This window comes from Diabrotica virgifera, chromosome 7 (assembly GCF_917563875.1).
Source record: "Diabrotica virgifera virgifera chromosome 7, PGI_DIABVI_V3a".
Taxonomy (NCBI): domain Eukaryota; kingdom Metazoa; phylum Arthropoda; class Insecta; order Coleoptera; family Chrysomelidae; genus Diabrotica; species Diabrotica virgifera.
In genome coordinates this window covers 114,079,305-114,094,966 of record NC_065449.1, presented here as the reverse complement: position 1 = coordinate 114,094,966, position 15,662 = coordinate 114,079,305, and the positions used below count along the sequence as shown (strand labels likewise).

The 15,662-nt window shown below is 34.5% G+C and overlaps 1 protein-coding gene across 1 annotated transcript in view; it reads left to right on the top strand.

The window, feature by feature from the left end:
* LOC114324571 (protein bric-a-brac 1-like) overlaps positions 1 to 15,334 on the top strand; it is a 103,738-nt gene extending 88,404 nt beyond the window's left edge. The window contains exon 2 of the mRNA XM_050656928.1: positions 14,534 to 15,334. Coding sequence (XP_050512885.1) covers positions 14,540 to 15,334 — 795 coding nt within the window. The 5' untranslated portion in view covers positions 14,534 to 14,539. The remainder of the gene's footprint in view (positions 1 to 14,533) is intronic.
* The last annotated feature ends 328 nt before the right edge of the window (positions 15,335 to 15,662 follow it).

Here is a 15,662-nt window from a genome sequence, read left to right as displayed (position 1 = left end):
TTAGAGTTGACTCCAACTAGTTGGAGTCAACTCCAACTGAAACGAGCAGTAAAAGTTGATTTTAAAAATTTAAATCAACTTTTACTAGTTGGAGTTGACTCTTCCTGGATCGATTCAGTAAATGTTGATTATACGAGAATCTCAAGTGCATTTTTGATGAGTGTGCGTTTCTTTGTTTTGACCGTTTCAACTACTTATTAGTATAGTCTGTAACGTCGCCCCCGTTAGGTAAATTATTCTGATTCGTTTTTTTGCACAAACTTACTCAAAGAAATACATCCGTATAACAATCCTTATAACAAATACACAGGGTGTCACGCGGTACCGCGGTCGAAAAATTGTTTAACCAATTTTTGTTAACCAAATTCACAAAAATAATTTTTATCTACTGTATCTCATATTATGTAAAAATGTAAAGGTTTTATTGTGTGAAAATTGTAAATATAGATAGCAGTACATGAAGAGTTTAAAGTGTGTCTGAGCTGAAGTAACAATGTATTTTAAATGGGTTTTACTTTTTCGCACTGTTTTTTAGCCCACTTTCATATAATTATACATCCTTAACTTTCGCCTTCGGGAGGAAATCAGACACGCTCTTACAACGGCAACTGAAATGCTCACAAAACAGCGACCACGGAAGCAAAGATGGATGACAGAGGAAATGTTGGATTTAATGGATGAAAGAAGAAAATGCAAACAGCACAAAGTAATGTACAAAGCATTAAATAGAACCATTAAACAAAAAATAAAAATTGCAAAAGAAAAATGGATAACAGAACAATGTGAAGAAATCGAAAACTTATATAAAAAACATGATGACTTCCAGCTGTATAAGAAACTCAGGGAATTCACAGGCACGACGTACTCACAAGGACCAAATAATCTAATCAACGCAGAAGGCAAACTGAGATTCTGTCTTCAAACTCTGGCACAAAGATACAAAGATCAGCAAGCATATCTTTTTATCTGTTTCATAGATTTTGAGAAAGCGTTCGATAGGGTGAAGCACAAGACCTTGATAGAAAGATTGAATGACATCGGAGTCGACAAAAGAGATTCTAAAATTATAGAGGCTATTTATTGGAATCAGACAGCAATCATAAAGACCAATGGTATTACGTCAAGGCCAATTGAAATACAACGAGGTGTTAGACAGGGTTGTGTGCTATCACCCATACTTTCAACGTCTACTCTGAGGTAATATTTGCGAACTCTTTATCGCACCCTTCAGAAGGAATCAGGATAAACGGTCAGAGAGTAAATAACATCCGCTATGCAGATGACACAGTATTAATGACTGATTCGGACCATAGTCTGCAGATACTGTTGGATAAGGTTACTGAGAGTTGTGAAAAAATGGGGATGAAGATCAATACTACGAAAACCAAAGTTATAAGAATATCAAGGAACAAAAATTTACCTCTTCCAATAAATATGTGAAACACCAGCAGCTTGAATACGTAAGCCAGTACAAATATCTTGGTTGCTGGTTCAACAATCAACTTGATTAAAAACAAGAAGTCAAGAGCGAGAATAGAGGTAGCCCGACAGGGGTTTATCAAAATGAAAAGCTTATTTTGTAACAGTAGCATTAATATCAGCCTTAGATGTCATTTTCTGAATTGCTATGTGTGGTCAATACTTTTGTATGGAACGGAGGCCTGGACACAACACAACACTGATGAACAAGTTGGGCGCCTTTGAACTCTGGCTTTATAGAAGATACTTGAAAATACCTTGGACAACCCACACCACCAACGAATATGTTCGGAGGAGAATAGGTACAGATAGGGAACTGCTAAAAATCATTAAAGTCAGAAAAGTTAGCTACCTGGACACATAATGAGAAACGAAAAGTACCGCCTCACGCAACTGATCATCCAGGGTAAGAGTGAAGGGAAACGGGGTCCCGGTAGGCGCCAGATTTCATGGTTTAGAAATATCAGAAACTGGACCGGCCTTGATTCAACATCTTTGTTTAGAGCCGCATTGGACAGAGACATATTTGCCAGTGTAGTCGTTAACCTCCACTAAAGGAGAAAGCACCACAAGAAGAAGAACTTTCGACTTGTCATGGTGATGACATGTGAGCTATAAATTACAAAAAAAGTTTTGACAGTTTTGTGGTTTGACAGAAGTTTGAATTTTTAAATGTCAAAATGGTGCAATGGTGCATCTCACTCGCACTCACATTGATAGCTGCGTCAATACGCTTCTAGCGCTCATTGTTAATAATTAAAAATAACCGCTTAGTAATAAAATAATAACAAAAATTTCTTCAGTATCTTGTAGGGGGGTCGTTAAAATTTTATTTGGTGACTTTCGGACTTTCATAATAATAATTTTTAACTGAGTTATTAAGCCTTGAAAATGGTCATTTTCATATTTTGCAAATTTTAAATCGCGTATAGCTCGAGAACAACAAAATTTTACAGAAAAATCACAAAAGACCTCTTTTGCTCCGAATGACGCAAATGATGTAAAGAAAATTGTCCTAAATAAATTTTTTTTGTGAGTTTGTTTAAAAAAATTGTTTAAACAATTTTTCGACCACAGTACCATCTGACACCCTGTGGATTCGTTATTTGGTCGAAGAGGACCTCTTTTTTAGTAAGTTTGAGAAAAAAAATCGAACTGGAATAATTTACCTAACGGGGGCGACGATACAGGCTAGACTAATTTGAACATATTCAGTAACATTTAATTTCTAGAATCGGCTGTTTGTGTGAATCAGAATCAACTTTTACTAAATGGCATTGGGAAGAGTATACTTTTCCTAGTTGGAGTCTACTTTTACTAGTAAATGTTGAATATAAATCTTCATTTTATATTTATAATCAACTTTTACTGAAACCAGCCGTTAGAGTCGACTCCAACTAGTTGGAGTCAACTCCAACTGGATAATCAACTTGAACTGTAACATATACAATACGTAGGTATACTGTTGTAAACCGTGTCAATAACGATAAACGATAAGCTGTCAAGAAACGTTAATTACAAATTACAAATATCAAAAACAGTTAAACTATGTTTTTTTCCATAAAATTTAACATAATATAATATAAAAATTCCAGAAAATAGTTTTAGAACCGTATAACAAAAATTATAAAAAACTATAAAAGTTTGATAAGTACCTAATATAAATAAATTGACTCATCAAAAAACTAATAAGAAAAGGCCAGTTAAAAAGTTTTGATAAACATGTAACGATAACAATCATAAATAATAATAAAATAAAATTTATAAGGTAATTATGAAAGCATGCAGGAAATAATACAGTTAGCAGTTAAACAATTTACTGACACACTAGAAGTAATAGTACCTATATTGTGCAACAAGTGCAGAAAGGTACTCATTTCTCACGAGTTTTAAAAGGTGCGGTACGAGCGCAAGCGAGTGCCGCAATTCAAACGAGTGAGAAATTACGTTTCTGCACGTGTTACACACTATACTTTTTCTACAACCACAGTTTTTGCTAAAAATAAAAATCACAATTTCCAAACGAAGATTTATTATAATAATAAATTATAAATTTTAAACTGTATCTAATTCTCTAATACTAATCAATTTAAATTCCTTATACCAAAATAAATTACACGCAGGGCTGCTTTATCCATTAGGCAATATAGGCAGTTGCCTAGGGCGGCAAATTATGAGAGGGCGGCAAAAATACTGCACAAAAAATATTTGTATATAAAAATTAAAATCGAATAACATTTAAGTACATCGTACATCCATCAATGGAATATAAGTGGGCATTCATTTCTAGAAAACAAATTGCATTTTCTTAACACTATTCATTCAACTTTAACTCAACAAAAAGGACAGAAGTCGTAAATTTAGGGATTATTGGGCCGTCAGCAGCACCGCAAAGGCGGCGGGCGCACTGTTCTATAATTTTTTTAACTGAATTCTTTTGGGTTATTCGTGGTTGAAAATTTGCCATTTTCATTGAAAAATGTCGTCTTTTCGGACGGTTTTTTGCGAATACCTTAAAAATTATGCATCTAACGAAAAAAATAATACTTAAAACATTTCGTCGTAAAAGAGATTCGTTCCTTCATAAGTCTTCTAGTGATAACATAAAAAGAGATATGGTAGGTGAAAATAAATTTTTTTTGTGCGTGCTCAAATGTTTGTGTTCAACTTAATAACAGGGAAATGGTCGATTTTAAGGGTATAATGCTATCAATATCTTTTGTAAGTACTGCCTGAAAAGACCTTTAAAACGACTGTACTGTTAAATTTCGATTACATTCAAACTAATCGAGATATGGTGCAACAAAAAAGAATGACTAATTTATTTTAAGATAAATTGCGAAGTATGTATATTTTAACCCCTCATCCACCAGATTTAAATGCATCGTTTTGCTTCTACAATACCTTTCACTATAGTGTTATTTCTATGTTCAACAAGTTGGATGGGTTTTGAAAAAAATAAGATCAAATTATAGAGAGCATTTTTAATTTTTTTTAAATCTTCCTTTTTCTCCATGTAACTCGAAAATGATAATGAGATACAGTAATGAAAGAAAAATAAAATTTTTATACAAAAGAAAACCTACATTTTTGTAAGGTATTTTTTTACGTATCTCCACTTTCGAATTACATGGAGAAAAAGGAAGATTTTTAAGAAAATTTAAAAATTCGCTCTATAATTTGATCTTATTCTTTTCAAAAACTATTCACTTTAAACCCGTCCAACTTTTTGAATATATAAATAACACCCTATAGTAGAAGGTATTCTAGAAGAAAAACGATGCATTTAAATTCTGGTGGATGAGGGGTTAAATATACTTCTCATTTTTCCTTAAAATACATTAGTCATAAGTTTTTTGCACCATATCTCGCTTAGTTTGAATGTAACCGACATTTAACAGTTCTCATTTTAAAGGTCTTTTCAAGCACTACAAAAGGTATTCGTAGCATTACACCCCTAAAATCGGCAATTTCTCTGTTATTTTAAGTTGAATACACCGATTTGAGCATGCACCTAAAAAATCTTTTTTCACCTACCATCTCTTTTTTTATTAAAACTAGAAGATTTATGAAAAAATGAATCTCTCTGATTTTTCATAAACTACAAAAATGTTTTATATAGTTTTTTTCGTTAGATGCACAATTTTTATGGTATTCCCAAAAAAAACAGTTCAATGAAAATGCCAAATTTTTAACCACGAATAACTCAAAAAGTATTGAGTTTTCAAAAAAATTTATAAAACAGTTATTGCTTAAAATTATGTTCTCTAGCCACTTCCGGTGTTAGTTTGATAAAAAAAAATTCACCCCCGAGAACGGGTGGGAACCACCCCTAAGTTAAAAGCGTCATAGGACATAGCGTAGACTTTGCTTCTTGAGCTATTCCCTACTTACAGTGACAATATCAAGTAAATTGATGCAGTAGGATGGAATTCGGAGTCAAATACCCTCACTGACTGCACTAATAGATACCTACATCATTCATAAAGGTTCATTTGGATACCACAATAAAATCACCAATAACCAATAATTGACATATCTAAATGTTTAAAGAAGAGTGGAGTGAAAAATATTTTCCCTAATTTTGATATTGCTTTGCGCATTTATTTGTGCCTCCCAGTTGCCAACCAATGTGTCCGCTGAAAGGTCATTTTCGAAAATGTCAAGAATTTAAAATAGTCATGAAATAATTTCCGATCAAGTATGACGCAAGAACGTCTTAACAATTTGTCGATTTTGTCCATAGAAAGTGACGTAACAAAGGCGATAAATTATGACATTATACGCTCTGAGCTTCGCTGGTGTCGCTCCTAGCGGATTAGTAATGCAACTTTCACCGGTAATTTTTAAATTCATTATTTAATTGTTATCGCTTAATATTTACAACGCAAAAAGGTAATTAAATTGTAATCGATTTTGCTAATCATTTTGACGTTCTATTGATGAAATATTAATTTCTTACTTCGGATACTTTCACAATTATCGTGTAGATGGCGCTTAGATTAATAGATTAATTTATAATTACATATTACGGAACATTAAAAAAACTTAAATTCAGTAATTAAAACGTAAGTATATTTAAGGTAAAAATATATACCACAGCTTTGACCAACTATAATTTTTTATAATAATTGTTTTTATTTTTAATTTTAAATTAATCACTTTGACATTTATGTCAAATTTCCAGTAAACTTTTACAGACTTGTCACTACTGGCGCTCGCGAATTTTTAAATATCCCCTCTACGTACGAGCTCACAGCGTATAGATGATTTTTCCAAAGAAAAATCAAGAAAGAAATCTGATGTGATCGTACTAGAATGACGATTTTTATGTATTCTTATTTAAATAAAAAAATCTGTTTGCAATTTTTTTTCGCAAAAATGGTACATTCTTGAAGGGCGGCTACTAGAGAATTGCCTAGGGCGTCAATTGACCTAAACGCGGCCCTGATTACACGGCAAGCAATTAAAAAATTAACGCACTGCCTTAATTTGTTTGAATTTTTAAACTATTTTAAATAAATTTTTACAAAATAATATCACATTTGACGTTATATTTATGCAGTCAGGGATTTCCACCAGACCTACTTCATTCGACGTATCTTGCTGAGGTTGTTAAATCCTTATTGGTTAATTGATAATTATAAGAAGTTTATTAGGAATAAAATTGTAAAATAAAACAGTTTTAACATCCATAATTTAATTTCTATTCTATAATTAAGTATAATAATTGTACACAAACTGGAACATGAAGTAAAACCACTTCTATGTAAAAGGTATATTTACTAAATTTTTTTTTAAATTCCAATGGATTGAATAAAATGTGTTCATCAGAACGTTTTCGAACCTATCGATCCATCATCAGTGAATTTGAAATACTTGCAAAATAGCCCCAGAACCAAACAATGGTTGTGATTATAAATCAATCTACATTGTGTTATAATAATATTGTAAAGGCTAAACGCCGATGTTCAAAGATATAACCTCTGGGAACATGGTGATGCTCTACCCGAGGACCCAATCAACCATCTTAGGTCAACGATGACTACCAAGTTAAGACTTGTTAGTCTTGGTTAGTTAAGTTAGACTTGGTAGTCATCGTTGACCTAAGATGGTTGATTGGGTCCTCGGGTAGAGCATCACCATGTTCCCAGAGGTTATATCTTTGAACATCGGCGTTTAGCCTTTACAATATTATTATAACACAATGTAGATTGATTTATAATCACAACCATTGTTTGGTTCTGGGGCTGTTTTGCAAGTATTTCAAATTCACTGATGATGGACCGATAGGTTCGAAAACGTTCTGATGAACACATTTTATTCAATCCATTGGGATTTTTAAAAAAAAATTAGTAAATATACCTTTTACATAGAAGTGGTTTTACTTCATGTTCCAGTTTGTTTAACTATAAGGTATACAGCCAACCCAGGGAACTACCCCTTTTAGTTTATAATAATTGTCTTACGTATATTTGTCTACATTTTAACCACAGATGTAAACAGAATATATAACGTTACTCAGAATGAGGTAGTCATTTGTAAAATACCAAATGTAAAGTTCAACAATAATGTGTTAAAGCAGCGAATTTTGCAGATTTCTCGGACATGAGTTAAATCGGTCTCTTTTGAGAAGCACTATCAAATCTAATATCTTAAATAAAATCATTTCATCTCAACATGTTATAATTATAATAATGATTTTATTGTGGAATGTAATGGTATTGTGAAGAAAAGAACTTTCCGGCACAGAAACGTGAGTTTCCGGCACAGAAACGTCACTTTTCTGCACTCTAATGTCATCAATCTTATACTATGAAAAAATATCAACTTTGTTAACATAAAACTGTGCAGAAAATTGCACTTTGAATAGTGGTTGTAGAATAGTTATTTATGAAACAGTTCGTGAAGTATGCTTTTTGCGAACGCACGCGATTTTAGAGCACGAGCGACAACGGAGCGAGTGCTATAAATTCGCAAAAAGTACTTCACGCACAGTTTTATACAATATTTTATCTACGATAAACAAATAAAAAAAGCTGTAACTCTTCGTCACTGGAATTCATTTCTATTCTACAATTTTTAGAACTTTGACATTTAAAAATTCTAACTAATTTCAAACCACAAAATTGTCAAAACTTTTGTTGTAATTCATTGCTCATATTGACATCACCATGACAACGCAAAAGTAAGGATTGTCACCATGACAACGCGAAAGTTAAAAACAGTGCGAAAAAGTAAATCCCATTTAATAGTTATTTATGATATAAGTGTTAAAAGTACATACACGTTTAAGGTACGCATGTGAAAGGTTGCAATTCACATGAGTGCCTTAAAAATGTACTTTTTAACACGCATATCATACAATATTTTTTCTACAAACGTAATTACAGGACAATATCTACAAAAACTTTTACTTGAACTTGACTGACATTTCATTTTTATATTTTTTTGACATTACATCAAAATTGTCTATACGGTCAATACGAACTGCAGTGCCTTAAAAAATTTTTAAAGCACTAGTGCGTTAAAGTAGCATTTTTAATGCTCATATGGAGTGCTAAAAATTGCATTTTTAACACGGTTGTAGAAAAAATGCATTGTTACTTCACGCACACTTTAAATCCTTCACGCACTGCTTTCTACAATGACAGTTTTTTTTTTATTAAAGAAAATTACCGCATCCACCAACAGGTTATTAGCGGCATTACTTGATAAACAAAGGTTAACAATTATTTTAACAAGTAAAAAAAATAACTAGATTTGATACAAAATATTGATAGATATTAGATAGTTGAGTAAGTCTTTTACTGGACAGTTTTCTCCTAATAAAGCTAGTAGAGTGTTTGGTAGATTGTTCATTGAACGTTCACGTTGATATTTTGGACACTCGATTAACAGATGGGTGACGGTAAGAGGCGTAGCACATAGGTCACACATGGGACGTTCACTGGCCGAGAGTAAATATGAGTGTGTAATCTTGGTGTGCCCTATACGTAGGCGCTTTAGAACCGTTTGAATAAACCTCGAACTAATACTTGTTTTCCACTGTCGTGTATCTGGTTTTACCGATTTTAGTTTAGATTGCGATAGAAACCATTCGCGTTGCCACTGACCGATCACTTTTTGTTTAAAAAACGTTTTGAGATCTTTAGATACACACTCGCGCACTAATTCGGACATCGCACTTGTTGCTGCATTACGAGAACTTCTGTCTGCCTCTTCATTGCCCATAATCCCTATATGTGATGGGATCCATATAAATTTTGGAGTTGTGTTGTTCTCTTGGGCAATTTGTAGCTCAATTTTTATTAGTTTCTCTAAAGGACTTTCAGGATACAGATGCTGGATTGCGAGAAGAGAGCTGAGCGAGTCGGTGAGAAACAGAGGCTTTGAAATATTTTAAAGGTTTGCATGTTTTAGGGCGCGATACAAAGCAAATAGTTCAGCGGTGAAAACGCTTGAACTAGGCGATAGTTTAAATTGAAAAGTAGACGTTGGAGTTACAAATGCACAACCAGTACCTTCACTGGACTTAGAGGCATCGGTGAAGATGTTTGTGCAGTTTAGGTAGTCTCGTTCAAGAATCTCGTTCAGTTTGTTTTTTATAAGTAAGGTGTTAGTGTATTTTTTGGAGAACTCTAGTAAAGAGGTGTTGCAATTTGGGATGTCTATTAACCATGGAGTGGGATATTGGATGTTACAGTGAAACACGTCTGGAATTGTTGCATCGAGTTCATTTAAAATTGATCTTATTCGCATGTAATAAGGTTTTCCGGTACGAGGTCTATTGGAGAAAATGACAGTTTTCACAAACTAAAAACTTATACATAATATGACATAGAGTAGATAAAATATTTATTTATGAAACAGTTCGTGAAGTATGCTTTTTGCGAACGCACGCGATGTTTAGAGCACGAGCGACAGCGGTGCGAGTGCTATACATCGCGTAAGTTCGCAAAAAGTACTTCACGCACAGTTTCATACAATATTTTATCTAAGATAAACAAATAAAAAAACTGTAACACTTTGCCACTGGAATTCATTTCTATTCTACAATTTTTAGAACTATGACATTTACAAATTCTAACTTCTTTCAAACCACAAAACTGTCAAAACGTTTGTTGTAACTTATTGCCCACATGTCATCAACATGACAACGCGATAGTTGAGGATATTTGATTGTATGAAAGTGTGCTAAAAAACAGTGCGAGAAAGTAAATTCCTTTTAAAATACATTATTACTTCAGGCACACTTTAAACCCTTCATGTACTGCTATCTATATTTACAATTTTCACACAATAAAATGTTATACATAATATGACGTAGAGTAGATAAGAATTATTTTTGTGAATTTGGTTAACAAAAATTGGTTTATACAATTTTTCGACCGCGGTACCGCCTGACACTCTATTTGTTATACGGATCTTAAGGATGTATTTGTTTGAGTAGGTTTGTGCAAAACTGTGCCAAAAAACAGTGCGAAAAAGTAAATCCCATTTAAATTACATTGTTACTTCACGCACACTTTAAATCCTTCACGCACTGCTATCTATAATGACAGTTTTCACAAACTAAAAACTTATATGTACATAATATGACATAGAGTAGATAAAAGTCATTAAATGTCACTAGAAGAAAAGTCATTCTAAGAATTATCAAACAAAATCTACTCACAAATGAAAACATTTCAATATAGTTGTGCTAGCAAACTAAGAGAGTCATTAATTAATATTCAGCTCAGCGGTGTACTACTCTTATTTATGGAAATGTGTACTTAACTAAACAAGAGATTATTCCATAAAACAGGTAGATTCGTTGTTGATAGAATTTTACACCTTGAAGAATAGCACCCTGCTGAGCTGAATATTAATGACTCTTTTATACATACATAGTTCTGCTGAGCGAGGTGCCATTGCCAGAGTTGTCAAATTATATAAACAAAGGTTTAATTTTGTAAAACAAGTAGATCCATTGTTCATGGAATTTCTCAACTCTGACAATAGCACCCCGCTCAGCTGAATATTAATGACTCTTTTAGACAGTTTGTCTATTGAAAATTATTGAAAAACGACACCATACAACACACAGTAAATAAAGAATTAAATAAAAGTTTAGGAAATATTGACCACCACAGAATTATCGAGTCCGATGACATAAACGTTCTTTGGAAAACTATTAAAGAACAAATGAACAATGTAATAGAAAAACATCTAAATGTATCACCCAGAAATAACAAACAGGAATGGATGATGGATGACAGATGAGATTTTGCAATTAATGGATAAACGAAGAGAATCTAAAGGAAAAGATGACCAGGATGGAGAATACAAAAGACTAAATAGAATAATCCGAAAAAAAATAACCGAAGCAAAAGAGAAATGACTGGAAACAAAATGCGTCGAAATAGAAGAACTGCAACCAAGACACGATTTTTTTAATTTACATAAAAAGTTAAAAGAGTTTACATCAACTACCAAGCGAACAACTTTTCACACCATGCTGAACACGGATGGCAAACTGCTAGAATCAACAGAAGATAAACTGAAAGAATGGGAAAACTATATTAAAATTCTTTTTCACGACATACAAGAAGAACCAAGATTGGAAAATAAGAAGGGCCAGCAATTCTGAAATCTGAAATTATAAATGCAATTAATCAACTCAAAACAAATAAAAGCCCAGGTCCAGATGGAATATACCCAGAAACGTTAAAATTAATCAGCGAATAAAATATCGAAATATTTGTCCTTTTATTCAATCGTATTTATAATACAGGTAAAATACCCCAAGACTGGCTAGAGTCAATATTCATCCCACTAGCGAAAAAGCCAAACCCACAACACTGCAATGAGTTCCGTCTGATAAGCCTTATGAGCCATGCAGTAAAAGTCCTATTAAAAATCGTACATAATCGTATCTATAGAAAGTGCGAAACAATCATCGGAGACGATCAGTTTGGATTCAGAGCCGGCATGAGAACGAGAGAAGCCCTCTTCAATTTACTAGTTCTCGCCCAAAAATGCTACGACCAACAGAAAGATATATTTATATGCTTTATAGACTTCCAAAAAGCATTTGATAGAGTAAGACACGACCTACTATTAGAACGTTTGCAAGAAGTCGGTTTAGATGGAAAAGACATCAACTTACTAAAAAACTTGTACTAGAACCAAAACGCCAGAGTTAGGATCGAAGGTTCCACATCCGCAGAAGTAGAAATTAGGAGGGAAGTTAGACAGGGATGTGTTCTGTCGCCTCTGCTGTTTAATATTTACTCCGAGTTTCTATTTAAAGAGGCACTGGAGGACTCCAAGGATGGAGTCAAGGTGAATGGCGTAAATATCAACAGCATCAGATACGCCGATGATACGGTGTTGATTGCGGATTCCGACTTGAGCCTACAACGACTCATCGACAAGACCAACTCGACCTGTGAGCAATTTGGTATGAAAATAAATATTAAAAAAACCAAAGTGATGTCAATCCGAAAAAACCAAAACGTACCTCAACCTTGCACAACAAATGGGCACATTTTAGAACAAGTCAATAGATTTAAGTACTTGGGATGTTGGATTGATCGCAGCCTAAATCCTGATCTAGAAATAAGATCGAGAATAGAACAGGCCAGAAAATCTTTTGAAAAAATCAAAAAACTGCTTTGTGATTCTCGAATAAAACTCGAAATTCGACTACGTTTATCCAAATGCTACGTCTGGTCGACTCTTCTCTATGCAGTTGAGACATGGACCCTTAAAACATCAACCATAAATAAGTTGGAGGCCTTTGAGATGTGGATCTACCGAAGAATCCTCAAAATTTCATGGACATCGCATACCTCAAACGAAGAAGTGCTGCATAGAATAGGCAACGCAAGAGAACTTTTCAACACAGTGGAAGTTAGAATAACATCATACCTAGGCCACATACTGAGAAATAATAAGTACCAATATGCTCAACTTATAGTGAAAGGAAAAATCGAAGGAAGGAGAGGACTAAGGAGGCAAAGACTATCGTGGCTCAGAAACATCCGACAATGGACAGGGCTAAATTTTGAACAGCTAATAAGAACAGCTGAAGACAGAGAAGAGTTTGCAATTGTAGTAGCCAACCTCCGTTGACGAGACGGCACTTTAGGAAGAAGAAGACAGTTTGTCAGATATACAGTAGAACGTCAATAATCCGGATTAATTGGGACCGGACCCCATCCGGATTATCAAATTATCCGGATTATCGAAATTACCTCAAAAAAGGCCAGTATACACATTAAAGTACAACAAACGTTTTAAAATTTTATGTTTTCTTTTGTACGGTAAAGTGTCTAGAGGTGAAATTAATCAAAACATTTTTTTAGGTTTAAACACTGTATTGTATTTAATTTAAATAGCAGCATGTGTACAGTGTACAGTAAAAACATCAGACACTATTTGGGCTTTTAAAAAAATGTGTAAAATATTTTTGAACTGCGGTAGAGGTTCGTTTTTCGCAGCTAAGTTCTTAATTTATTTTAAAAGAATCAGATATTTTTGCTGGATACAAATCCGGATTATTGACGGTCCGAATTTTTGACGTCCGGATTATCGACGTTCTACTGTACTTATATTATTAAATTTTTTATATGTGATTACAAACATTAACAGTTAACAAACCATTTTCACAATTTTATTCCAGAATTTTTTTGAAAACGATATCTGGATTGAAAATCGAAACATAAGAAGGAAAATGGAATATTACAATTTATGGTTTAATGTTAATGCTACAAAATAATCAGTTTCAAAACAATGCCAACTTATTTTTAATTACATTTTTTCTTGATTCATCTAATATAACTAAATTTTGACCTTTTAAACTTTTAAGTTGTTAAAGTAGTACTTATGTTTCATTTTCGAAAATTAAATATAAAAATTAATTTAAAGAAATAAAAAGTCAAACTTAATTATTTAAATGAAGTAATAATTATCAAGTAAATAAATATTTTTAAAATATACAGCCCCCTATAATGAAGTTACAACTGAATAAATCTCGGGTAAAATTCCGCGGTATTGAAAACTAAGAAACAAACACGATTAATTAACGTAATAGCAATAAACCGCTGACCATTGTTGGCCGAATTGTTTGTAAGTAATGGCCGCAACAATATTTTAAGGTGTAAGTAAAAGTAATGAGCCTAGGTTGTGGCAGGGGTTCAGGTGTCGATGTATCGCCCGTAATTAGGGTGCCGCGACGGTGATTGCCGCACGGTGGCCACGAGGTATTGTGGGTGGATGGGTGGGGTGAGGGCGGTCTTGCACCGTAGTGGGGGTAAGGCGTGCGCGAGAGGCGGCCCAGACCCTCCTGTCAGCCCCGTCGCTCGGCCGCGTTGCTCTCAGTTTCGCCGCTACAGTACTCCCGATAACTGTTGTTGTTTTGATCAACGTTCCTCGAGTTCTCGTCGGTAAAACCGTATACACACGCACGTGTTTTCTTTTTACTGCTCGCCTCTCAGACATTTTGTGCTCTCAGGACTGCAATGTGCGGGTATTTATTGTGAACTGTGTTTTTTGAAACTTTCAGGTGACAATGCAGCACACAACTAATTCTCCCCAGCAGTTTTGCCTCCGTTGGAACAACTACCAATCCAATTTGACCAACGTCTTCGATCAGCTTCTTCAAAGTGAGTCTTTTGTAGATGTTACATTAGCATGCGACGGACACTCCGTAAAAGCTCACAAGATGGTCCTATCGGCCTGCAGCCCATATTTCCAATCACTTTTCTTCGAAAATCCATGCCAGCACCCTATAGTTATAATGAGGGACATCAAGTGGCCAGAATTGAAAGCAGCTGTTGAATTTATGTACAAGGGTGAAATTAACGTTTCGCAAGAGCAAATTGGTCCACTACTGAAAGTTGCTGAATCTTTAAAGATTCGTGGCTTAGCCGATGTTAATGGTGAACAAGATGTGGTAGCTCCCACAGGTGAGCTGACCACTAGGCCTTCTCTGATCAAACCCATTTCGACACAGAATATTAATAGATCATCACTTGACTGGGATAACAGACCCCAAGACATGGAAAGCGAGGCTTCAAGAGCAAAGAAGAGACGCAGACCCTCTGGTGAAAGAAGCAGCCTGAGTAGCCCAGCTGAAAGTGCGAGCACGGAGGTGCCAGACCCTCCGCCATCTGTGGAGATGTCTCCGGCTCCTTCGTCCGCGACGCCCTTACCGACGCCTTCAGCGTCATCCGCCGTAGCCGCCGAACCTTTGCAACTAACTTTGCCGCTTCAACCGCAACCTCCATCTTCAGCTGTTGATGACATGGAGATCAAGCCTGGTATAGCCGAGATGATACGCGAGGAGGAAAGGGTGAGTACATGATTCATGCTTTGTTATTCTTTCTCGTGAAAATGTGGCAACGCGGCCTCAGCCCAATTCACGTGCCGAGGGTTTATTTTTACTTGGAACACGTGTTTCGCATGTGTATGAGATGTTTCTCTCTCATCGCTATTTTTTGAAGGATCATTTTAATTTTCAATGGTGGTGTACACATGACATCAAAGCATCGTAAATATTTTGTTTCGCTTATATGGAATAAACATTTATGGCTTCTAGAAAGTAATTTTTTCAAGAGCTATTTTTAAATTAATGGAAATAATGATCTATGGATATGCTATTTTCGGAAAAGTTAGATACAATACTTTAAGTG